Below are 25,976 nucleotides of genomic sequence, written 5' to 3' on the forward strand. Positions count from 1 at the left end.
AGCAACCTGAGCTGGTGAAGATGTCCCTGCTCATGGCAGGGGTGGCACTGGGGGAGCTGGGAAGGTCCCTTCAACCCAAGCTGTTCAATGATTCTATGGCCTGTGCACAGCTCCTCAATCCTCAAAGCTGCCCCTGGGCTCGGTGGCCGCTCTGAGCACCCCAAGAGGTGACCCAGACCCCAGCCAGCTTTGGTTTTAAAGCTGCTCAACGGACATGAACCTGTTGGTCGCTGTTCCCTTCCCACCAACTCCCTTGAGTTCTCTAGAACCAGCTCAATCTTCATGGGAGGCATTTGACGCCCAGAGGCTCCACCAGCCCAAATGGTCCATGCTCAGGCTCCTGCCTCTCATTAAAAGGCTGTTGCAGCCCCAACAGACCACACAAAACCGCTTGTATCGGAATGCAGGTTTTATTTTTTATTCATCTTTCTCCATTTGAAGCTATCTTTTTTAAGTTATACAAATGGCACTTACAAAAAAAATAATAATTAAAAAAAAAAAAAGACAAACCCCCAGAAAAAACAAACAAACCCAGTACTTAAATTTTCAGAATGAGATGTTTTCAGAGTCACGACACCCGATAAGAGGAGACAGGAGAAATGTTGACCTAATGTCACACGGAAGAAGCCGGAGTGGGAGTTACGGTTCGAACTGCGATGGGGGACGGGGAGGAGGCAACACGGAGGGTTTGTGTGTAGGGGGGTGAAGGCCAGCGGAAAGTGTGTGCCAAGTCACAGGGTCACTCAGGGCTTCATCAAGACACTGGGTCCTTTGAGGGACATCGCGCGGCGCAGCAGCCCCTGGATGTGACGCAGAGCCGAGGTAGAGCCCCAGCCGGGATCCCCCGCACCGGCCAGGGACCCCGGCCCGGGGTTGTCCCCCTGGCAGGGGACAGGTCGCTCGCTCTCCCAGCTGAGAGTTTAGCACCAAGCTCCTCCGGAGGGTCCATCCCTCCTCATGGCTTTAAGGCTGACGAGCCCCTGGCCTTGTGTCCGGCGATAGGGACCGGCCCTGGTTTTGGCACGGCAGCGATGCCGCGAGCACCCTTGGTGTGGGGCTGGGGGGGGGAACCGGCGCTCCCTCCCCAGCAGGGGAAAAGGCTCCTTGGTGTGTTTGCAGGGAGCAAATAGCGGCCCCGGGAAGGCCCCAAAGGATAAAGTGCCTTTCATCACCCTAACGAACACGTCAGCATCACCCGTTACAAACAGCGTTAAACTCTAATGCAGACCTAGTACAGACAACAGCTGGTAACACAGTGCCATGGAGAGCGTATATAAATAGAGACTAACAAAAATACTGTTTTGGTTTTTTTTTTTCTTATTTTCTTTCCAGTAGGGTTGAGACGGCCCGAGAGCCGAGCCCGGGGGCTTCCTAATTCAGCATTAGGTGTTCAGCGATTTATATCGCTGCTCCAGTATTTGATGAGAAGAAGAAGAAAAGAAAAGAAAAAGGTACTGAGCAAATCTCACTGTGCAAAGTTTGCTAAGGAACTTTTCTATTCTGTAAACCAAAATCTGCAGTTTATGCTTCCAGCTACCACCCAGGGGAGGTTCCACCCGGCTCCTGTGGGGACCAAAGGCGCTGGAGAGGGTGGATGGAGCCCCCCAGCACGGGGTTCCTCTGTGTCCCCCCCACACCACCCCCTCCCAGGCACAGCAGCAGGACCAGCCGGGCTGGACCCACCAGCAGGGTCTGGGATGCTCCTCCAGAACCAGGAGGTGCAGAGGGACACAAGGAGCACGGGGCTCTGTGAGATGAAAGTCTGAGGCTCTCCAGACAGGATCAGCCTAAAAAATCATTTCCAGTGGCATGGGGGGGGTTGGCTTGTTGGCCCTTCCGTGGGGACACGTGCCAGCACACGGCAGCCCCGTTCCTGGGGATGCTGTGATATGTAAGGTCACCTTTTTTGGCTCAGCTGGGGGTGAATCCTTCCCCGATAGCCTGGAGCAGAGCGAAGATGCAGGGAGGAGCTGGTGCCATCGCTCTGCCCCGGGATGGGATGGGATGGGATGGGATGGGATGGGATGGGATGGGATGGGATGGGATGGGATGGGATGGGATGGGATGGGATGGGACAGGTGCTCCAGGGAACACTGGCAGCACAGACCGAGGTGGCACCGGTGCTGATATGGCAGCAGTGAGCACAGAGGTGATCTTATTCCCTTTTTTTCAATCGAGGAGAGGAGAAGAAACTACCTAAGGGGCCAGGATTGGGGGTACGGCAGTTTCCAAGCCCAGCAAACCTAGAGGGAGGTGGTGGGGTGGGGGAGATAAGAGACAGACCCCTCTACAAAGCTATAGGCTGCCCCATCACTTTTCCAGTTCTTACAGAGATTTATGGGGACCCACCTCCCACATAACGCACCGACTCTACGGGGGAGGGAAGGGCGAGCCGGTCTGAAAATCCTGTTACAGAGAGGAGAAAAAACCCGAAAGAAAAAAGGACGAAGGAGGGGAAAGAGAAGTTGGCGATGGGAGGAACGCTAAAGTGCATTAATATTCCCAGAGGGTGGAGGCGTCAATGGCGTCGGCCGATGCCTTGAGGACCCCGGCATGGTCACCCTTCAGGTATTTGCCATTGATTTTGATCGCCACTTTGTTATAGTCGCAGAACTCAAAAAAGAAGTCCACGGGGGTGTCGCTGCTGCTGGTGACGGACGACTCGCTCCCCACCATCCAGTACTTCCCAGTGGCATCTGCAGGCATAGGGAGACGGGGATGAAGTGGCCCTGTTAGCCACCAAGGGGACCCCAATGGCCACCACCCCCCAGCCCGTACGCATCCCCAGGGACTCACCCTTGATGTTGTAGGCTCCATCATTGAACTCCAGCTGGAAGACGTCATAGGACGAGCGGTTGGAGTCCAGGGTGCCCGTCACCTTCCGGCACCCGATGAAGCCGTGCTCGCCACGCAGGACAATGATGGGCCGGTTGATCAGCTTCATCACAAAATGCTCCGTCTCCCCTGTGCCGGAAGAGAGAGGTTTGTGAGAGCGGCCCCGGGGGGTGCAGAGCCCGGACCCCACAGGAGGAGAGTGGGCTGTGCCCCCCACCCATTTCTCACCCACCCCATCTGTCCCATCTCTGAGCACCTAAAACAGTCATTAAGAAAACTTATTGTCTCCAACCCTGAGCATCACTTGGAAGTGGAACCTGGTTTGGGGAATGGGGGGTGGGATTTTGTCTGTCCCCTGCTGTCCCAGGGTAGGGTGCAGGAGTCCCAAAGGGGGTCCCTTACCCGCTGTCTCCATGGATGCCGCCAGCTGCCCGTTCTTCTTCGCCGTCACGTACTTGCCGTTGGCGGCTTTCAGGGTGATGCGCTTGTCGCACCATTCGATGTCGAAATAGCAGCTCGCGTTCCTGCAGGGCGAAGAGGGCGGTCAGTGGGATGTGACAGATGGGGATGCTGCTGGTGACACCCAGCCGGCTGGGAAAGGGCCACGGCTGGATCAGGGGCCCCAATTCCATCTATTTTTGCAGGATGAGCCATGCTGTGGTGGCCATCCCGGTGGGAAGCCTTTGCCTTGCAGGCAGGAGGCAGACAGGCTGCCAAACGCACTTCTTGTGTTTCTACCCAGCTCTGAGCTCGTGTAGGGTTGAACTGTGGGGTAAAGCCCTTTGACAGCTCCAGATGGCCAGGAAGGATTACATGGCCTGAGGGACTTCCCGAGCATCATGTTCAACAAGCCCCAACCCCGCTCTCCGGGGAATTCCCTGCATTTGCTGGGAAGTGTTCCAGGGTGAGCTCCTAGGCTGGAAAATCCCCCTTGGAGGACCCTGGGAGATACAGAGGGGTTCCCAAGCCCAGGCATGGCCCAGAGCCACCGGGGACAGGGGACTCACTTTGTGGAGGCGGTGGACTGGATGCCCCCGTTGGAGGTGAGGGTCCAGTACTTCCCTGTGTAGGTCCTGAAGGCGCATTTCTTGGTGTCCTTGTTGATCTCCAGCTGGTAGGTCTCCTGGTCACCCTCCTCGTCCTGGTTGGCCGAGAGGTCCATCCCTGTGGGGCAGAGGGAGATGGAGGTGGGGAACACCGAGGGAATCCCAAACAACCTTCAGCAGGTCCTGCTCCCCTGGGTGAGCTTTGCTGACCCCTAAATCCCTCACACATGGCTTCCCTTATAGCATTTGCAGTCAAAATCCAGATTTTTATTTGGCTACTCAAGACTGTAACTGAGGGTTAAACTGAGCTCGACCAGGCACGAGCTCAGGACTCTAAGGCTCCACCACGCTTCAGCACCAAAGACCAACACAGATATTTCACATGGAAAAGGGCTGTAGTTCTTTTCCCCAGAGGTGACAGCTGGGTTATTCAATCCATTAGCAGAGGCCGCCGCACCACCTATGAATCCCCAGCTCATGGCGTGTTAAGGACCATGGCACCGTTTGTCATTCATAAATTGTCACAGCCCATTGAGGTGGTGAGGCTGGCAGCACAAGGGAGCTCAGGAAAGCCCTGGGACAGCCAAACCCTTCCCTGGCTCCCAAAACCACCAGCACTAGCCCATCCCCTGGCTCTGCCACCCGCGATGACCCAACCCTGCACAAACGGGGTGTCACTGTGGCCACAACCCAGCAGTCAATGGCCATTTCCATCCCAGGCACCAGCCTTGGAGGTGGATGCAGCCAGTTTCAGGGCCACCAGCCACGGTCCTGTGGCCACCACTGGCCCCCCGGGCCACATGCGCATCCACCCACAGGCACTGAGCCCAAGCAAACCTGCTTAGTCAGGACTAGCAAAGCCAAATCCTCTCCAGAGCTCTCCAGCTTGGTGGATTTCTGCCTAAAAATACCATCAGGGATGCGAGCCACAAGCTGTAGCCTGGAGCCAAAGAAAAGCCGTGCCGAGGTTTGGGAGGGAGCTGGGGTGCGGTGCTCAGCTGGGACAGGCAGATGAGTCCCAGTCCCACCAGTGGGACACGGGTCCGTAACCAGTGCCAGCAGCCCAGGAGCAGATGATTCAGAGGAACCAGAGGAGGTTTTCAGCAGACAGCACCCACGCCCCTGCCCCACTGCACGGGTTCTACAGGCTCGAGTCCAACCATGCCCCTGCTCCTGGAAAGGATGCAAAGCATGCGTGCAACCTTTCTGCACAAATCTGCCTTCTCCTGGAACCAAGAACCTGCCCGTGGGGCTGGCAACGTGTTCAGCCCCTGGCACCCCGTGGTGCGTTGCCTCTCAGTGTCTTGGCTGCTTGGATTTCGAGGGTTTCAGGGACTGCAGCCTTGGAGGCCCTTCTGTGCTGGAAAGCCACCAGCAAGTCCAACCAGCTGCACCCAGCGAGTGCTGACCCACCTGGGGAGGGCCCATCCACCTCCACACACCAGCTCTGGGTCCTGGAACGGGAGGTTTCCTGCAGACACAGCCAGCTGGCAGCGTCCCATCGCCCCATCTGCATCTCCAAACAGGAATCCACATCCAGCCCCCGCAGGGAGCAGCCACCACTTTGTATCTCAGTCTCCCACCTTTCCCAAAGAGATCAGGCTTTGAAGGCTTCACTTTGTTGGCTGTGATCTTATCTCCCACACCTAAATTGTCCTGTTGCTGCCACATAATTGCCTGTTCACAGCATCCTCCAGCACCTTCTGTATCTCTGCATGGACAAGCAACCCCCCCAGAGTTTTGCTCCCTGGGGTATTTTGGGCAGCTTGGGGGAAGCTGCAGGGCCACCAATGCCAGCCCCACCAGCCAAGGTCTTGGCTCGTGTGGTTGCCCCACTCTTGCCACCTCCAGGGCTGCTGGGGGCTGAGCCAGCGGTTGGAAGAGACATTTGGTTTTGATTTTGTACCCCTGCGGAAAGCACCGCTGTGCACCGGGGATCTGGGGTGCTCCTGGGGAGGGACCGGGCTGCGGGAGGGGACACTGAGAGATGCAGCCCACCACCCATGCTGCTGGCACCCCTGAACCCCCCCAAACCTGCAAGAGGTGCTGCTGCTGCAGTTTTCAGGGTGGAAAAGTGGGTGGCAGTGCCCCCTCCTCACTGCAAAAGAGCTCCCTGAGCTGCAGCACCAGGATGGGGGAAACCGGGGCGGGGGGGATGCTCTGTGCATGGGAGGGGCTGGAGATAGGACAGCAAGTGCCAGGACCCTCCTGACACTGTCCCCTGTCCCCCAAAGAACCAGAGCCCAGAGAACCCACTAGTCTCCCCCCACCCCAACACCGAGCAATTGCCCGCGGCCCTGCTGTTGTGCAGGGATTTGGCTTTCACAGGGCCAGCGGCAGGAGGGTCTCCCACCGCCCCCTCCCCAAAAGCAGGGCCGGGTTGGGTTACACCGACTCAGCAGAAAGGAATGCAATTACGGCTGGGGCAGAAGGAGGCTTCAAAGGGCTGTAACTGAGCTGGAGCAGGAGGTCTGGGGGGGGCAGAGATGGGCAAGTCCTGTGAAACACTGGAGGCAGCGTGGGCTGAGGGGTGGTAGGACCACGGCGGTACAAGAGAGATGTCCCCGTGGCGGAGGACAGAGGTTGTCCCTCCAGCCACCCCCCCCATCACCCCTGCTTTTTGCAGCCCAGGGCTGTGGCAGGGAGCTGGCATGTCCCCCAGCGCCCGACCGAGCCGCTCCCGCTGCAATCACGCTTTAATTACCACTCTTGGTAAATTTACAGTCTGGAGCCTGCACGACTATGCCTGACCTTGACGAAGCTGCTAATTACAGCTGGAGGCGGGAGAGGAGGGGCGGTGCTTTGGGAGGGGAGAGAGCAGACCTACGCCTGTGCCCCCAAAAATTCCCTGCATGGGATGTTCTCCAGCTTTGTCTGCAATGCGGGTTTACTACAGGGGTCTCAGGGATGATGCAGATGATGCTGGTGGGAGCTGGAGGGCTGAGGTGTGTGTCCCCCCAGGGCTTCCTAACACCAAGTCCCCAAAAAGCCTTTCCCATCCCTGGAGACAGCCCAGGCCAGAGCTCTCTAACCAACCTGATCTGGGTGAAGATGTCCCTGCTCACGGCAGGGAGGTTGGACTAGGTGACCTTTGAAGGTCCGTTCCAACCCAAACTATTCAATGATTCTATGATTAGGTTGATGCAGAGGGTGTCCTATGAGCCATCCTGGTGAGACCCAGTGGGACACACTTCATGGAAGAGGCCATGGTCCTCCAGGCCCTTGGCTGGGACAAACCACCTGGAGCAGCCCCCACGCCCCAAGGGACAGACCCCACCCCAGGAGCTGCCCACAAGAAACCCAGTTTGCTCCCTCCGAGGGAGCGCCGGCAGCACCCTGCAGAGCCCCGAGCCCTCGTGGGTGGCAGGGCAGGATTCTGGGTTCTCGCTCAGCTCTGCTCACACAGGTCGGGTCTGGTCTCCCCGCAGGGCTCTGGCACCTTCACTCCACGCTGCAGCCACACGTGTGCCCCAAGACTCATCTCATCCTCTCCTTGTCCTTTGGATGGGCTTATGTTGCATCCATACATAAATCTAAGCATGTTTGTTTTGTCTAAAAGCAATAGCCTGGAGCAACTGGGGACTGTGCAGCTCCTCTGCTGGGGGTGCAGCTCTGCAAGGGGGTGATGGGTGGGGGTGAAACACGGATTTCCTAGAAAACTCACCCCTCCTTCCCTATGGATTTCCTGTGGCTTTGTGTAACCACCAAGTGCCAACATCCCACTTGGCATCTCCAGATGAAAAACCACAGCCGAGCACACACGTCCCCAGCTGTGTCCCCCACCCCGGAGCTGCGTCTCCCCCCATCACTAAGGCACCCAGATGAACCAAGGGGAGAAATTGGCTGCAGTTGTAGCCAACAGCAACCCACCCCATGCCGGGGGGCTCCTGGCCCCGGAGCAGAGCTCCCTGCCATCAACCCAGCGCGTCTGGGCGTGCTCCCACCATTGCACTGCTTGCTCACCGTGCCCGCCCAGACCCCTCTTCCCGAAATGCCTCTCTCCCCAGCCAGCCCATCCTCTCCCCATGGCGGTGGGGGGCACACCTCTCCAGGCAGGGGCCTGGCGGGGGCCCAGCGGAGCAGGGAGGACTCCAGCACTCTGCCCCCGGGGACACTCGTGCCCACAAAGGGCCCTTTGTTGCCGCAGCCAGGGCTAGAAAGGAGCCATTGAGCCGGGGGGGAGGCTGCTTTCTGCCCTTTCTGCCCAGAGGGGCGATGGGGAGATGGGGCTCTCATGGAGCCCAGGGCTCCCCGGGGACCACATCCTTCTACAGCTGGAGGTGGGGAAGAGAGGCCAGCGCCAGCCGGCGCAGAGGGAGGGCTGGCATCCCCCTGATGCCCACCCCTGGATGGCCAACCTTGGCGGTCCCCAATGCCCTGCATGCAGGGGACGGTGATGCCGGGGCCATCCCAGGGACAGGGATGAGGCTCCAAGCCAGGAGCTGACTCGGCACTCACAGGGCTGGACCAGCTCCAGCTCCCAGCCAGAAGGAAACCACAAAAGCCCCATCCCCAGGGCAGGGGGGGAACAGCCGCTGCCATCCTCACACCCTCCCTGACTCCCTGCAGGAACAAGCTGCCTTTTCCCAGGAGCCTGCGCTGAGCCGCAGCCGCTCCCTGCCCACATCCCACATCCCGCATCCCCCATCTCCGGCGGCCTCCAGCACATCTGCCAGCAGCGCAACGCTTATCAACTCAGCAGGGGGAAAGGGCTGTCTGCAACCGCTTCCTCCGACGGCTGGTTTTCGGCTGCCTTCTCGGTAACCTTGGGACAAGGCGCTTTTCCCAACGGCAAAAGGGAGGGCGAGTCCCGGAGAGCGGCAGCTCCCAGGCTTTCACTGCTGCCGGGCAGGATAAACCGGGTGGAAATGGCTTCTCTGGCCAAAACGGACACAAGCGAGGATGTGCAGCCCCAGCGCACCCCTCCCCACTGTGTTTGGCTTGGAAAGGGGCTGGGCACAGCCCAGAGCCCCCTGTTGCTGGGGAGATTTGTGCCCCCCCGCCACCTTCCCACCTCCTCCATCCATTCTCAACCACACAAAGCCGGCGAGTCCGCCAGCAGCCGCGCAGTGGGGGGAGATGTGCGGGATGGGGCAGCGGCAGTGGGGTCCCCCCCATCCTGCACGTCTCCCTCCACATCTGGTTTTCCCATCTCCGGTGACAAAGGGCTGCAGCAGCCCTTCCCCCACAGCGCTGCAGCAGCCTCCCACCATCCTCCCGCCATCACCATCCTCCCGCCATCGCCATCCTCCTCCTCTTCCCCAAATCCCAGCGCCTGGACAAATCATCCCCCACTGCCCATCTTTGCAGGCATTTTGTTTTGTTTTGTTTTGTGTTTTAAGGGGTTGCTTTGCAGCGCAGGATTGATTTGCTCTCAGAAAGGAGAAAGGCAGCCAGCCGCCTTCAAGGAGCTGCCCAGGCATGGATGAAGGTTAAGCTGCAACCTTGGAATATTATATATACACACAAAAAAAATTCCCCGCCGCTTGCTCCTCCGGGCTTTGCTGCAGTGGGACGTGCTCGCACCCATCCCGCGCCCGGCGTGTGCCGGCCTGACTTGGCACGCCGGCGATGTGCCCCGCGGCTCCCACGCCAGGCGGCCACGCACCTCCAGCATCGCCCTGCCCACGGAGCAGGGACCCGCGTCCCCCAGCAAGCACCCCTCAAGCCAGGGGGGTGGGATGCACACCGGGTGCTCGAAGGCGGGAAGGCAGCCATGTGCCCCGGGAGCTGTGCCGTGCGGCCGTGATGCTTGAGGCTGGTGACACGGTGGCCTCTCCAGCAGGCAGAGGGGACGGAGATGGGCACAGGCGAGGCCCTTTGTGTGGGTGGATGTAGGTCATGGCTTGATGCGGGCATTTTGGCGAAGCCATTTTTGTAACGCTGCCAAGGCCAGGGAAGCGGGTGGCACTCACACCCCTAACCCACCCACCAGGAACTGCAGCTCCATGGCAGGGAGCAGCCCCCCAGAGACCCCCACTGCAGGGCATGTGGCTCGGGGATGCTCAGGCAAGCTCAGGGAAGGGGGAGTTTGGCGGAGGCTTTGTTGGGTGAACAATGAGCTCTGCAGGTAGGAAGGTAAGGGATGGCAGCCCTGCCTCCTTCACCACAAGGGAAGATCCCATCCACACCCCCCAGCCATCTCTGCACCCCAAGGCAGGCCCCTCGCCATTCCTCCCCCAGCCAGGGCACCCTGCAGAGACGATGCTGCAGGGATGGGGGTGCTGGAGGGATGGGGCCCTCAGGCAGGGGGATGCGGGAGGGGGAAGGGAGCGGGATGTGGGAGGGGTGCGGGGGGATGATGATGGAGGGATTGGGGGAGGGACCGCGGGCAGCCATGCTGGAGGAGTGCGGGGGGTGCCCTGGGGAGATGGTGACTCCCGGAGAGGGGTGTGTGAGAGAAGGGTTTCAAGCAGCGGGGAGAGACCTTAGAGCGGTGATGGCAAAGGGATGCAGGGGGCTCCCTGTGGGGTTGCTGCTGCAGGGAGGCAGGAGATGCTGGAGGGACGTGGCCACCGGCTCCCAGGGGTGCGATTCTGGAGGGATGTGGGGGATATGGAGGAGGTGATGCCAGAGGGATGCGGGAAGAAACCCGGGGCGGCGACACACCAGGGACTTCGGGGCGGCCGAGTTTAGCCCCAGCATCTCCTCCTACCTTGCCGGGTGGAGACATTCCTGTCGTTGCCGGCTCGGAGCACGACCTGCGGGCAGCTCTGTTCGAGGGCAAAGAGCTCGTCCTTGCCCACCTTGGTGCTCTTGCCCGCCTTGAGGGTGCCGCTGGGTCCCGAGGGGGCCAGGTACCGACCCTCCCCGTCGCGAAAGGCCACTTTGCCACAGCGAAACTCGAGGGTGAAGGCGGTGCCGGGCTCGGCGTCGGGGACCAGGCGGCCGTCGGAGCGCAGCAGGCGGTGGTCGCAGCTCTGCAGGCTGTACCGCTGCTCCACGAACAGCAGGGTGATGAGGGCATCCACGCCCCACGGCACGTCGCGGTCCACGGCCAGTTCGTCGCGGCGAGGTCCCAGGTGAGCGTAGCGCTTGCGGGCCAGGCTGTAGAGGTTGGCCTGGGGATGCATGGCCAGGTGGACGCTCCATTTCTCGGTAGCCGAGACGGAAGGGGCGAAGCAGGAGAGACGGTCCTCGGTGCCGCCGAAGAAGCGGCGATGGGGCTCGGACTGCAGCGACCAGCGCCCGTCGCCGTGAGCCACCACTAAGAAGCGACAGTCGGGACCCGGCTCTTCGCTGTCGCAGCTCACCCGACCGTCCTTGTCGGCTGCCAGGTACCGGCCCAGGTGGCTTTTGAGCAGCACAGCGCTGGAGTCCTCCCCGTCCTGCTCCAGAGTCCAGATCTGCTTCTTCTTCATGCTGGCGGCCGAGGCGTTCACCTTGAAGCCGAAAGCCTCCGCCGTCAGGTACTTGTTGCTGCAGTTGATGAGCCCGAACTGGATCTGCACCGGCTCCGCCGTCCCGTTCGCCGTCATCCTGCCGCTGCCGCCGCCACCGATCGCCGCTGCCGCCGCGCCCGCCCCGACGCCGCCTTTATAGCGCGGCCGCCGCGGTACCGCCCCCCCCGCCCGCCGGGGCCACCCCCGCCGCGACCCCCGCCCGTCCCCTCCCCGCCGCCCCCTCCGGCCGCTCCGGCCCTCACCGCTGCACCCCCGGCGCCCCCCGCATGGCTGCGGAGCCCCGCGGCGTGGCGGGGCCCCTCCGGGGGCAGAAGAGCCCCCGTGAATTGCAAGACACACCCCCGCTCCCCCATTGCGAGACTGCACTGCATTGCAAGACCCTTCCCTGCATTACAAAAGCCCCCTTGAATTGCAGGACGCCCGCATATTGCAAGACCCCCCACTACACGGCAAGACCCCTCCAGGCATAGGAAGAGCCACGCTGAATTGCAGGATCCCCCCCATAAACTGCAAGACCCCTTGGCATGGCAAGACCCTTCCCTGCATCGCAACAGCCCTCTTGAATTGCAAGACCCCCACACACACACATTGCAAGACTCCCACTGTATGACAAGACCCCTCCTTGCACAGCAAGAGCCCCATTGATTTGCAAGATCCCCTTGCATACGCAAGTCCCCTCCCTACGCTGCAAGGCCACCCTACCCCCACTGCAAGAACCCCTCTGCATTGCCAGACACCCCCCACATTGCAAGACCCCTCACCTGAAATGCAAGACACCCCCCACTCACCATTTCAAGACTCCTTTCTGCATTGCAAAAGCCCTTGGCACTGCATGGCGAGAGCCCCCTTGAATCACAGGATGCTCCCCTCATTGCAAGAGCAACCCCACATTGCAAGACCCCCTATGCATTTCAGGATCCCCTCACAATACAAGGCCACCTCCCTCATTGCAAGATACCCCCTTGAACTGAGAGTCCCCCTCTTGTTTTGCAGGAATCCCTTCTGCATTACAAGACCCCATCCCATTGCAAGAATCCTCCTACATTGTTGGCCCCTCCCTGCACCCCTCTGCTGCTCCATACTGCAGGACCGACGGGGAGGGGGGTGAAAGACCCCACCACCTCTGAGCTGTCCCAGCACCCTGTGCCAGACACCAGCACAGCTGGAGTATTGGGCCCCTGGGGAATCCAAATGCCCCCAGCAAAGCCAGAAGCAAAACACAGGCTCTCCTGTGCAAAGGGGGTATTTTGAGGCCATTTCTTAGGGTGTGGGTGAGTGACATTGGTGTGCACACACAAGGCCATGCACATACAGTAATGCCGATCCTGGTATAGGGACATGCCACAGCCTGTGCTGTGCACGGGTGCTGCCCAGTGCTCCTTGGGGACAGGGACACTTCTCATGTCTGTAATGTGGACACAGATAAACAGGAGCATGTCTGGGGTGGCAGGTTCGGAGCCCCATGGCTGTATACATGCTCCTGCACGCTGGCTGGAGGAAATGAGCTGTTTGCCAGGGAAATGTGCAGAAATAGAAAATCAGAGAAACAGAGGGCTGGGAGGAACATGGGATGGTTTTCAGCCGGATCAGGGAGCTGAACCACCTGCCCCGGCTGAAGCAGGACAAGGAAAGGGCTGGAGCATGAGTGCGGGTGGGAGGGTGCGACAGGGTGCACCCGGGGCTGGGTGGCACAAAAACCTTCCCCAGGCTCACACAGCCCCCCAGACAGGGCTGTATCCAGCCCCCATCTCCCCAGGCCCTCCAGGCTCCACTGGTTCTGCACTGGCCGTACTGGTTTGAGCCACCGCTCCGCCTCGGGGCTGCACCACAACCACCCACCCCTGCCCCAGGGGTCGCTGGCACATTCCCCCCCGGGGCAAACCTGCCAGCTCAGAATGGGGTTTGTTTTCTTGGTGCCTCAGCCAGACCTGCTCTGTGCTTGTCTTAGAGAGACAGACAGGCCATTTGCAGCCAGAACCAACCCCACAGCCTCTCAGCTGGTTTGGAAATAAACCTCCCCCAGCTCCAGCAAGGCAGATCCACGTTTGTCTTGCAAACCCCTTTTTTGCTAAAGGCACCCAGGCGTTAGGACCCGGCTGCGAGGCCGAGCAGCTGCCCAGGCCCACAGCTGCCGGGATCTGCCTTCTCCTGCCGCAGCAGGCAGATGGTGCCGAGGCTGAGAAAGAAACGGCTTTTCTGCTTGACAAAAAAAAATAGCAATTATGCACGGAGAGAAAAAAACCAGCCTGTTTTCTCCCCACCGCCCAGCAGCGCGGCGTGGATGCTGGTACTGCCTGGCTCAGCAGAGCCTGCCTGCACCCACCCTGCCTGCACCCTCTGCATGGGGGGACGGGAGAGCCCCAAATGCTGTCTGAGATGTCCCCACACATCACTGCGGTGGCAAAGGGTGCTTCCCAGTGTGGGGATGCAGCAGCCAAAATCTGTCTCCCGAGTGCATCCGTGCGTGCCGGATGCACTGGAGCAGGAAGGAAAGCGCTGGGTTTCCCTCTATATATTGCATTTCCCGTTGTCTTTGCAAGCTGCCGTGACTAAACGCTTCTGAGCTGTCCCTGCCCCCCTGCAGCCCTCCCACCACTGCTCCAGTCCCCGCACGCAGCATCCATGACAAGGGCTTTCCGGAGCACGGCCGTGTCCCCTCCAGAGAGGCTGCGTGACTCACCCACTAGGACTTCAAATAAACCCCTGCTCCAAAAGAGAAAAAGCAAAGAGAAAAGGAGCCCCCATCATGGAGCGACCCTTGTCTTGCCTGCCTCGGGCACAGGAATGCCCTCGGATTTTCACGCTTGCCTGGACGCTTTTTGTTGCCGCTCGGCATCGTTTGTTGCCGCTCGGCGTCGTTTGTGAGCGGTGCCGGGGCAGAAGGGGCTTAGAGGGGACAGAGACAGCAAGTGCAACGTAGTCATGTCTGGTGAAAAGTTGTAGGAGTGCAATGGGTTGTTTCATCTTTGTGACCCCCAGGAGGGAAGAGGAGCTGTCCCAGGCCAGCAGGAGATGTCCCCAGGTGAAGGGACAGGATGGCAATTAGGGAGAGAGATGGAGGCAGCAGCTGGGAGATGCTTTAGGCTGTGTGTCCAGCCCTCTCCTCTGGGCATGGCTGTGTCATGGGGTGTCTGGAGCCGGTGCCACAGGGTCACCCCGGTGTCCTCTGGCTTCAAGCCACACCTCAGCTGCCAGCCTGGCCTGGCGCCTCCTTGTCCTTGCTGGAGCAATTTTGGGATGCACTGGGAAGGGGCTGCTCGCAGGTTGTCATCCCAGCGGCACTGGGGACATGGACTAGTGAACGACTTGCTTCCCCCGGGACCCCCACGTGCTGTGAACCCTGGCGTGGTGTCACCGGCACATGCTGACAGACATCCCAGGGGTGTTAATGTCCCTTGTAGTGGTGGTGGTGGCTGTGAGATGGCCAAGGCTGGCCTGGAACCCCCCCAGTGTGGTGCCCCCCTCACCCTATAGCTTGGCAGAGATTGGGAACTGCACTGTTGTGTGGCCAGCATCTCTCCAGCCACCTCCGTCCCCGCACAGAACAGCACTTGGTGACAACAGGAGTCCTTGTGCAGGACTTTATCTGGCAGGATAAAGGGCTTTGCCAAAACCGCCCGGTGATCAGGATCGCTGGACCAGGGGTGGGAACGAGCCCTGTTGCGGACCCACTACCCCAGCCGGAGGCTGCATCTCCCTGCGGTCCCCAACATGTCCCTTTCCACTGCTGGGGGCCATGGGGGACACCCCGGGGTGCCCGGCTGCCCCAGCCTCGCTGCCATATGCCACCAGACAGCTCAGCAGAGGTGCTCCGGCGGCTCTCCCAACAGTTGGCAGGCGCCCCGGCCTCATTAAAATTGTATTAGGCAGTATTTAAAAAAATCAAAGAAAAAAAAGTTGCAGCACCAGGGAAAACAAAGAGCAGCCCTGGGAGAGGAGAGGGACTGGAGCAGCGGATGGTGCTCCAGGGGGGGTTATCCTATCCCAGGGGATGCTGCCCCCAGGGGGGTTGCTCAGCCCCACAACCCCAGCAGCAAGGGGTGGCTGTGGAGCATCATTGGGGTTCAGACGTGTCCCCGCATCTCATGGCTGTCAGGAGCGGTCATGGTACTGGCCACGGTGCTTTATCAGCCAAGTTTATCCTGTTATCCTAATTTAATTGTGTCTAGAGTGTAATAAGGGGGGGAAATGCTTGAAACACACTGTTTAAAGCAGTTTGTGTGTTGGGCACAGGCGAGCCGCGAACAAATGCAGGAAGAAAGCGGACGGGAAAGCACATACAGCTGGGTAATCCTGGGCCCGGGTGGGGACTTTGTCCCTCTCTTCACGCTCAAGCTTATTTTCTGGTGTGTTTTTTACATTATCAGAAGCTAAAGCAAAAACCTGCCCCTTCTTCCAGCCCTCCCCGAGGACCCCACGGAAGTGGGATGGAGGATGGAGCCCAGTTTATCCAGCAGGAGAACAGATTTTATTGGGAAAGCTTAAAATACCTTTTGTGTGGTGGTTATTAACTTCAGTGGTGGGGACAACGCTCTTTGTCCCAGAACGAGCACCCTGCCTGGTCCCCAGGGGCTCTGCCCGAGTGCCTGTAGCCCCATGAAGTGCCCAGGAGCAGCGGACGAGAGACACGGGGCATTTTGTGAGCCAGAATAATTGGGTAGCAGGGGATGCTTTCAGGCCTTTTTTAAAAAAAAGACACACATACACACACACACAAAACCAAAAACCACAAACAAATAGGGATGTGTCCATTCTTCACTGCCCATCTTGCAGAAAATGCAGCACATTCTGCAAGCAGAGGGTGCAAGAGCCTTGGGGGCTTTTCCTAATCCCTTAGGGTGAAAAATAAGCGGTGTCTGTGTGATGGTGGCTGTTCCCACAGTGTCTCGCCGGCCCGTGGGTGACGTGGCGGCAGCCCTGCTGTGACACATGGTGGGGGTGGCTCTCACTGGCCATCACAGTGTGTTTGCCTCTTGCTGGTCGCCCACACGCAACCCAGCGGTGAATTTTGGCCCCAAAACCACTTCAGAGGAGCCTCCAGCGCAGGCGATGCCCACTGCCCTCCTCCCCGGGCTGCAGAGGTTTTGACCGTGGCCGGGGTCAGGTTGGTCCATGGCGGCAGGAGGGTGATGCCAGGGGAAGAAGCCACAGTGGTGCTGCTGCCCGGAGGTGCAACGAGTGTGCCCGTGCTCCACTCTGCTGCAGCTTGTACCCATCAGCACAGAAGCCACGGCCGTGACCCAAACCAGGCGACCAAGAGGAAGAGTTCAGTGCCAGCCCCATCGCCCGCCACGCGTCCCTGCTTCTAATTCCCCGCTGCCGCACGGAGTCAGCACAGAAGAATTTGCAGGGAAGCAGAAAGTGTGTTATCAGCATCTGCCCACGCAGCTCTCCAAAATAACCCGGCCCCAGCCACTCGGCAGCGCCAGGCGGAGCAGGTGACTCAGCTTGCGACAGCAGCTCCTTTCTGCTCTGATTTTCGCGCTCGGTCATGCCCAGATCCATGTTTCCCGCTGCAGCCGATGCACTGTGTCTGATGCACAGCTCCAGCATCGCTTCTGCTTATGGCCTTGTCCACGGCTGCCCAAGGGTTTGGTGGGCAAAGGAACAACCTGAATCCCCAGGTACGGCTGCCCTCCACAAACCAGCAATGTGCCGAAAAGCTGGTCTGAGCATGGCTGGGATGGCGGTCCCCATCCCTGTGTGACACTGCTGCGATGAGATGCAACACAGAGGCTCCATTGTCACCTTGGGATGGTGCATGGTGCACCCCAAAAAGGACATATGAGGGATGGAGGAGCCTTGGAGTAGCTTGAGATGAGTCAGAGGGTGGCAGGAGGGACATCAGGAATTGGGGATAAGGCAAGCAGAGCAGGAGGAAGCCACCCAGGATGGGGGATGAGGAGGATGAAGAGGAGGGGGGAGCAGCTTGTGTTTTTGTGTTTGCCATCATCCCAGCACCTCACTGTGGGCTGAAGGTGCAGCTTTGGGGCTGATGCACCTTTGCAGGATGCTTTGCAGGGGGCCTGGCACCCGGATCACCGTCCCCTTAGGGTTTGCATCCTGGGGATGTACAAGTTTGTGTGCAAACCCCTCCGGTGGGGTGAGAGGGCTGAGGCTCAGCCTAGAGAGAAGCCAAGGCCAAGCCTCAACAGAATCAGGGGATCCCCACCCCAGAGCAGGAGAGCCCATCTCTTTAAGGAGGAGGTAGCAGTAAAAGGAGCAGTAATAGGAGCCAGCTGGGAAGCCCTGGGGGGATTCTTATAAAGGGCTGGAGAGGTGTAAGGGGATGTTTCTGGTCTGTGGCTTGGAGAGGAGTTGAGCAGGTTGTCTCCTTTGTTGGGGCATCTTGGGGTGGGCTGTAGCAGTGCATGCACCTGTACCTGCAGTGGGGAGTGCTGGGGTAGGCGGGGGCTGGGATTTTGGCTCCGGGAAGGAGCTGGAGGCAGCGGTTTGAGGCTGGGGGGAGGTCAAAGCTCCCTGCCGAGGCATGGCCCCCACCAGCTGTGCCTTCCTGGGCCGGGAGATCCCCTTCCAGATGGATAACTCCATTATCAATGGTGAAAAGAGTCCATTAGTCAGGATTAGGAGCAGGGCCTTTCGGGATTAGCCCTGCACCTCCCACCCAGCCCTGCCCAGCTTCCTGCGGATGCTGGGCTGGGGGTGCCCATCTCTGCCTCCTTGGGGCATCATCCCCACTTATCTTTTCAGATGCAGGAAGGAATGGAGCTGGGAAATGGGAGAGCTGGCAGAAATAGGTGAATTGTGTCCCCAGGTAGTTTGACGTCCTCTTCCCTATTGCATTTTCTCATGTGCTTGCAATCCTCACAGCAGCAGCACCCCTTGGGTGGGGGTCTGCAGCCCAGGGCACTGCACGTCCCGGTGGCACCACTGGCAACTGGTGCATGGGACTGTGCCCTATTGTTCAATGACCCACTGGTGGGGAGTGGCTGACGGAGGGAGGAGGGAGCCTTTGGGGCAAACAGAGAGCCCCTTGCTCTGGCCAGGTTGTTCTTTTATGGGGTCAGTGGCACCTGGGAGTGCTCCAAGCTGCAGGAGGGAAAGGAGTGTTAGAGCAGAATTATTGCTCTTGGAGAGCCCACGAGACTTTGCAGCTCCTCATTTCTCTCCTTAGGTACATCCATGCCCATCTCCTTTCAGTATTTGAGCTTCTTTTCAGGTTGAGAGAGTTGGGGTTGTTCAGCTTGGAGAAGGCTCTGGGGAGACCTTACAGCAGCTTTCTGGTATTTAAAAGGAGCCCATAAGAAGGATGGGGACAGACTTTTTAGAAGGATGTGTTATGACAGGACACGGGGTGGTGGTTTTAAACTAAAAGAGGGGAGATTCAGGCCAGACATGAGGAAGACATTTTTTACATTGAGGGTGGTGAAAGCCTGGCCCAGGTTGGCCAGAGCGGTGGTGGATGAGCCATTCCTGGAGACATCCCAGGCCGGGCTGGATGGGGCTCTGAGCAACCTGAGCTGGTGAAGATGTCCCTGCTCATGGCAGGGGTGGCACTGGGGGAGCTGGGAAGGTCCCTTCAACCCAAACAATTCTATGACTCCATGATTCCCGTGCGTCTTTATAGGGCCCCAGTGAGGCTGGAGGGAGTTTTGCACATGGGGAAACTGAGGCAGGGGGAGCCCAGCCATGTTGCCATCTGGCATATGGAAAACCACATCTGCGATGTAAATTGAGGCTGTGCTTCCTGTGGGATCTGCAAGGAGGGGCAGCAGGGCTGGGGTGGGGACACACACCCAAAATTTGGAGCTGCTTGTTGAACTGAGCACGACACCTTGTGTGCTCGGCAAAAAGGTGTTGGATCCAAACTCCGGCTTGGCAAACCCGAGGGCTCCTGGTGTGAAACCGGTGGCAACGGGAGCTGGGGGGGCTTTCACCTCCCCCATCGCACCCGCTGCCGTCGCTTCCCATTACAGGCGCTGTCAGAGCGGCTTTATCCGCGGGCTCCGGGGGGGCTGCTGGGGGGGCTGCTGGGGGGGCTGCGGCCGCGCTGGCTGCAGGGAGGCCCGGGGGAAGGCAGGAATGCGGGGCGGGGGGGCGGCCGCTGAAACCCAAAACCTCCGCGCAGGGGCCCCGGCTCTCGGCATCCGGCCCGGCGGCGGCTGCAGCCGGAGGCCCCGGGGCTGCGGGCGGGGACGGGGCTGCCGCACCCCCGGTATGGGGGGCTGTGCCTGGGGGGGTCTGGGGTGTGTGGTGGGGACCGGCTCGCCTGTGCAGCCCCCACTTCTTAGTGAAGGTGCTGGTAACCCCCTCCCCAGTCCACCCGGGGTTAACCCCTCCGGGAGTTCCCCGGCTGGAAATGGAGGCAAGAAGGAGAATAAACCCCAGCGATGCAGGGCTGAAGGGGACAGAGGGTTCCCCGGTCCCAGGCATGGGTGTGTGCGCAAAGAAATGGGCTGGAGACTGGGTTTCCAGCGCCCCGGGAAAGACACTGGGTCCCCTGTGCAGAGCCACCCAAGGAGCGGGGATGGGACACGGACAGTGGTGGCTTTGCAGGGCAAAGCATTTGGAGAGGAGCAGGGGCTATGTTGGTGTGGTGGGGCTGGGGCTGGAAGGGGTCCTTGGTCAATGCACAGTCTCGTGTAGCCTGAACAATCCCACACACAGCTCACTGCATGTAATTTATCGTGTAAGATGCAGGTTGATGAGCGTGATCCCAGGTGCAGCATGCGTCCTGGTGCACGTGACCCCATGGGCACAGCGCACCTTGGTGTGCATGGTCCCATCTGCAGTGTGCACTGGTGTGCACCTCCATGTGCACTTTCTTGTGCAATGTGCGTGTTGATGTGTGCAATCCCATATGACACATTCAATTCCTTGTGCAGCGTGCATGTTGGTGTATGCAATCCCATATGCAGTGTGGACCTTGGAATGCCTGATCCCATGTGCAGTGTGCCCCTTGCTGTGTTCAATCCCATGTGCAGCATGCACCTTGGAGTGTGCAATTCCTTGTGCAAGATGCATGTTGGTGCGTGCTGTCCCATGGGCACCTTGGCATGTGTGACCCCACATGTGTTGGGATTATGCACACCAAGGTGCAACATGCACCTAAGGGCATGCAATCCCATGTACATCGTGCGTCTTGGCGTGCATGATCCTGTGTCCGGCGTGCATGATCCTGTGTCCGGCGTGCATGATCCTGTGTCCGGCGTGCATCCTGGTGTGCGCAGTCCTGCATGCAGCGTGTGTCTGGGCGTGCAGGCCTTGCGTGCAGCTCTGCGCAGCGCAGTGTGCATCCCAACACTGCCACCCAGCAGCCTGGCCGTGCTTTGCAGTGGGCTGGACGGCTGTTGAGCTTGTGGAGATCCTGGGCAGGGTGAACAATAATGGAGACAAACAAAGCGGTTGAGGGGAGTGAGCATGGAGGCTCTTCTGCCCGCTCAGACCCCACCAGGGTGTCTGTGATCCCCTCTGGGGATGCTGCATCTCTCCAGAAGCAGACCCCTTGCCTGTGTGCAGTGCTTGCAAACACCAACTAGGAGTCTGCGGTGGTCTGGCTACTGGTGGTGCAGGATTTAAGCCTGTTTGGCAGTGAGCATCATGGTAGGGGGAACCAGGTGCCTCAGCACCAGCTGATCCCTGCTGGTGTAGCTGGAGGCTCAGTGGTGGTGAACTCCAACCCAATCACTTGGGCTGGTTTGTCTGGTGCTGTGATTTCACTAAGTAATGGTTTAACAGCTTGTTCCATCATGGCTTGATCCAGATCATGATACCCAGCACAGGGATAGGGAGGCTGGGGGTCCCCAACTTCTCCACTCCATGTGATGCTCTTGGCATCACCCCCACTGCCGCTCCCTGGCGCTGGTGAGACTGGGGGGGGTGGCCCAACACGGACCCACTCCCCATTCATCAACACATGCAGGAAAACTGTACTAGTAAAGTGCAAGCTGCCCGAAAGCAGCCCTGGCCATCCCTTGGGGCTCCCTTCACCCTCCGAAACTGCACACCCCATGGCCCTGCACGCACCTTGGGTATTGCAGAACGTCACCAGAACACTTCCCAGGTCTTATCGCTGGGTGAATCATTTACCGGGGCGGGCAGGCTGCCTGCGAAAGCCTCGTAACAGCCGGTGTCAGTCGAGCCCGGCTGGGATGGGGTGATCTCGCTGCCCAAGTGAAGCTGAGAGCTGAGGGGTCATCACTGGTTCCTCTGCCCTGTGCATGGAACCAGTTGCAAAAGGGGAATTTAGGAGACAGGGCGGACGGTGGGTGTGTGGCTGAGATCGCTGCCCATCCGGGGTGGTTTGTTTAGCCAGGATTTGGGAAAGCTCTGGAGTGAGAACCCAGCTGCAATCCCACTGCTGGGGTGGCTGCAGGGTTGGCTGTTGCCCCTTTGCAACTTTGGCCTCCCCATGAGTATTTTTGGGTGTTTGCCCCATGGTGCAGATGGGGATGTGACCACACCAATCCCCTCCCAGACCCTTGGTCAGGGAAAGGCTCTGAACCACAGGGCACTGCCATGTCCCCACAGTGAGGTGACAAGGGATGCGCAGGTGATGTGACCACCCAGACCAACACCTGGATTTCCTCCCTGGGTGATGGGAGAAACCGCTGCTTCCTCCCTCACACCCTGGGGCATTTCCCCTGTGACATAATCCCGGGTAGATGTGTCACACGGGCTATCCCCAGAAGGGATGAGCTGAGCTGTGCCAGTGCTCGAGCGCCAGTCACTTATCAAGGCTTTGTTAAACCACCCCAGGGCGGAGCAGGCAATCAACCCTGCTTCCTCCATGGGGAAACTGAGGCAGCGCTGGGGCTGGAGGATGTGGTGTGGGGTGGACACGGTGCCCTGTGTCCCACTCTGGGCATGGCTGGGGAAGGATGGGCCAGCTCAGGGTTCACCCTGGGAGACAGTTGCGCACTGGAATGGGACCAGGGTCCAGTCCCTGTGCTCTGGATGGGCTGGAGGATCTTTACATTAACGATGGGCTCTGTGATGCCTGTCCCATGCGGGACAAACAGGCTTCACCCACCAAACTCCAGATGCTTCAAGGTGCTCCCAGGTGCATTTACACTTCTGTGCCTCTAGACTGAATTCTTTGCAGAAAGTGCTGTTTTGGTGCCTGACTGCACCAGGTGCCAAGCTTTCTGCTTTCCCCAGGGTGTACATTTCCCCCCGCAGACCTCCCATGGGACCACGGTACCATCTCCCCGAGTCCGGCAGCCGCCCTCGGCCAAGCCCGTTGCATGGCGGCCGGTGCGTGGTGCTTTCGGGACGGTGTTTGCCGAGGCAGAGCCGCTCCTCCCCGTCCCCCCCGCGCAGAGGGGAACGCGGGGAGGAAATTGCTGCTGACGGAGCTGCGAGCGCTGCCGGACTGGGGATGACTAAGTTTGGCAGTGCTACCTGCCGGCTGTTTTTCCTTTTATGGAGGATTTGAGCGAGCCGCTGGAGCAATTCTCCGAGAGAACCCAACGGGATCCACCCTGACCTTGGGGACAGGGATTGCTGAGTTGGGGACGAGGTGGCTGGAGAGCAGGGTGGGTGGCAAGATGCTGGGGCAGTGTGCAGCTGGTGGACCCCCCCCCCCTCCCCATCTGGATGGGGCACCCAAGTGTTTTCACTTTCTATTTTAAGGAGCTGGATACTTGCCTCAAGCAGAGGAATGGCCCATGGTGCCAGCTGGAGCCACAGCTGCCAGTACCCTCTGTGTCACCCGCCTTTGAGGCCGCTGCTCTATCCCACCTACCCCCCGGTGTGGTTTTCCAACAGGCTGGGGGTCCTGTGGGTGCTGGGGTGAAGGGGAGGATGCAGGGGGGTGTGTCTTTGCAGGGGGACATGTCGCTGCAGGGAGACACAGCTGCAGGGGTGGGGGCATCATCCGCACAGGGACACACCGCAAGGTGATGGCATTGCAGGGGACACATCACTGCAAAGGGACACCCTCGGGTGGGGGGACACCCACTCTGTACCCCAAGGCTGTTCCATGGGGCTGAGCTGGAAATGGGGCAGCCTAGCCTTGGAAAGTCCCCAGCTGGTGAGAAATGCAGAGAAAGAGAAACAAAACCAGCACCTTTCCTGCCAGCAGCGAGTGGTTTATGGGGCCAGTGTCAGGCTTTGGCCGGGCTCCCCCAGCACCCAGGACGGCCGCCCCCATAGCCCCCAGCCCGCGCCGGGGGGCCAGGACCGGGCTCCTCTCACTGTGTCCTGCATTCTTGGCATTATTCTCCTTTTTTCTCCTCCTCCTCCACCCCGGGGACGCACTCAAACCTCTCCATTTATGGCCAGGAGGGTAGGTCAAGTGGGAGGACGAGGGGATGCCTGGGTCCCTGGGGTGGGACGGGGTCCCTTGTGGGTGACGGGGACTGCGGCCACCCCTGGGGGGTCACAGCAGTGGTGGTGTGTGGAAAGTTGAGGGACACCCCGGCATTGTCCCTGGGTCCCCACCATGATGCCCTGTGCCACTGGGACCCCCAGCCAGGGTGGTGGTTTGGGTCACCCCCAGGCCCCCCTAGATGCTGGAGCACCCCAAGCTGCTGCAAGTGCCCAGGAAGAGGTTTTTCCTTTTGTTTTATCATTTTCTTTTGAAGCCAAATACTGCTAGTTTTGCGGTGAGGCTGCAGCAGCCACCTCCCCCCGGAGGAAAGGCTGGATGTGTCCCCAGCCCCGGGCCACCAAGGAGTCACCGGGGCAGGGTGAGATGACTCCAAAGCAGCTCTGCATGATGAAATGTCTTGATTCATTTGAATCATTAATATTAAAAAAGGGAAAAAGATTGAAGAGGTGACTCAGACAGTGGTACCCAGCCATTTGGTGATGACGGAGCGGCTGCTTGGGGGCAGGCTTTTGGGATGGATTTCCCCCCGGTCTATAATAACACCTTGGGGTGTTGCTGAAGGCAATGAGCTGGGGTGGGGGAAAAATACACATGGAAATGTGCTGCTGGGACAGCCCTCTTGCTCTGCCATGTGAAGCAGGGCTGAGGATGCTTTAAAGGGGGCCACATGAGCCACCCCCCAGCACTGGGATGTACTGGGTTGTCACCAGGGTGGGGAAGGACCTCAGCACCTTGTTGGGAAGGGGGAAATGAATGAGCCTTGGCTGACTCTGGGGTTTTAACCAGCCCTGCAGACCCTTGGCCAAAACCCTGTCCCTGTGGGTTGGGGGACAAAGCGGGGGGACCCCCAGGACTCAGCCCTGCACCCCATGGGGACCCATCGTCCCCTCCCCAGCTCCTGGCTGACTCAGCCAGACGGGATTCCCACAGTTTCCGTCAGGTGCTGCCTGGAGTAAATGGGGAAGAGGTTTCACAAGCCCCAGTAATTAATGCTAATTACAGAGCAGCAACATGGGAATCATTTCTTCCCCAGGTGTCCTTCCAAAAATGGCTTTCTGTAGGTGTGGCACCATCCTTCACTTGTCATTAGGTGCTGCTCCGCCTCGGAGAAGGCGAAACCTTCGAAGGCTGGGACTGTGGGAACGCTGTGACGGAGGACGGTCCCCACGGTCCCCGCGGGCGCCCGGCCCGGCTGTGGCTGCTGGCAGCCGTGTTTGGCTCGCTCAACCCTGGGTCAAGACAACCCATGGGGAAAAAAATACCACCCAACCTCCTGAGCAACATGACTGCTCCTGGCAGTCGCCAGCAGAAAAATAAAGCCATGTTGAAAGGTCTCAGTGTCCTTTATTTTACGGCTTGGTTCTGCTGCCTGCCCTGGGGGGACAGTGATGTCCTCCCTGGACCAGGAGCTCACACCAAAAGGGACTGAGCTTCTCTCATGCTTGAAAAAGATTGGGTGAGGGGGTTTAAAAAACTTTCTCAGCTTTGTTCTAATTCTCCTTGCTGAGCTGGTCGTGCTCAAACTCCCCGTGTGTGAAATGTTAGAAATCAAGCAGGGTGGAGGTGGGCTCTGATGGGCTGGCCAAATCCTCTCCTGCATTAGAAACATGCTGAGCATCCCCAGCTTGGGCTGCAGAGAACATCCCCTTCCCCTTATCTGTCTGGAGGAAAGAAGATAGAGGAGACACAGCGGGGCAAGGAGGAGAGGAAGGAAACACCTTGTCTTCCGTGAGCGATGGCAGAAATCCCAGGCTGAACCGTCAGTGGCAGAGATGTGAGCAAGAGGTGAGGAAACCCTTCCAACGCAGACGGTGGGGTATATGCCCTCAGAGCCTGGTTCTATGTGACGTTTTTCTGCAAGACTGAGCAATGGGAAGCCGCTCGGAGGTGACCCAGTGATGCAGGACAGCAGCCAGCTGCTGGTGGTGGCATCAGCTTTAGTGATAAAAATCACCCACCCTGGACAGTAAAGGGCTGGATGGCTGCAGAAATTGGTCACTCTGCTTATCTCCTACAGCCTCATTTTGTTGTTTAAAATTGGTCTTAAAATTATGGGATTTGGTTCCCTATCCAACAGGGATGGCTGTGTCCTATTTAACTTAAGCCTCAGGACTTTTGTAGCAGAGGGAGATGAAGGGGCTGGTGCTTCCCTGTATGATGAAAAGCGTATCCCAGGCTGGAAATATCTCTTTGTATTTAGGAGTGGAAACAATTTCAAAAGACTCAGGTGAAGCTCAGAAGAGGAAATCAGACGGGATTAAATCCACCTGGAGCCAGTTTCCAGGTCTTTTACATACATCTTCTCTAGAAGGAAATGCTCCCAGTCCAGGGGCTGTGGATGCTGAGCCTCCCCGTTCCCCAGCCAGCCGGGGTGGGGACCCTGTGACAAAGCGGGGC

The 25,976-nt window shown here is 59.1% G+C and overlaps 1 protein-coding gene and 1 long non-coding RNA gene across 2 annotated transcripts; one reads left to right on the plus strand and one right to left on the minus strand.

Moving 5' to 3' along the window:
- Positions 1–391: 391 nt before the first annotated feature.
- On the minus strand, positions 392–11,410 carry FSCN1 (fascin actin-bundling protein 1). Its single transcript, XM_065850382.2, has 5 exons — positions 10,537–11,410; positions 3,843–3,999; positions 3,238–3,359; positions 2,797–2,964; positions 392–2,696 (listed from the first exon to the last, which is right to left on the minus strand). The coding sequence occupies exons 1-5, from the start codon at positions 11,357–11,359 to the stop codon at positions 2,494–2,496; spliced, it is 1,473 nt and encodes a 490-aa protein (XP_065706454.1). The 5' UTR covers positions 11,360–11,410; the 3' UTR covers positions 392–2,493.
- A 4,615-nt stretch (positions 11,411–16,025) lies between these two features.
- On the plus strand, positions 16,026–24,913 carry LOC139829166 (uncharacterized). Its single transcript, XR_011741522.1, has 2 exons — positions 16,026–16,908; positions 24,613–24,913. It is a non-coding gene; the product is annotated as an uncharacterized lncRNA (long non-coding RNA).
- The last annotated feature ends 1,063 nt before the right edge of the window (positions 24,914–25,976 follow it).

This window comes from Patagioenas fasciata, chromosome 15 (genome assembly GCF_037038585.1).
Source record: "Patagioenas fasciata isolate bPatFas1 chromosome 15, bPatFas1.hap1, whole genome shotgun sequence".
In the NCBI taxonomy this organism is placed as follows: Eukaryota; Metazoa; Chordata; class Aves; order Columbiformes; family Columbidae; genus Patagioenas; species Patagioenas fasciata.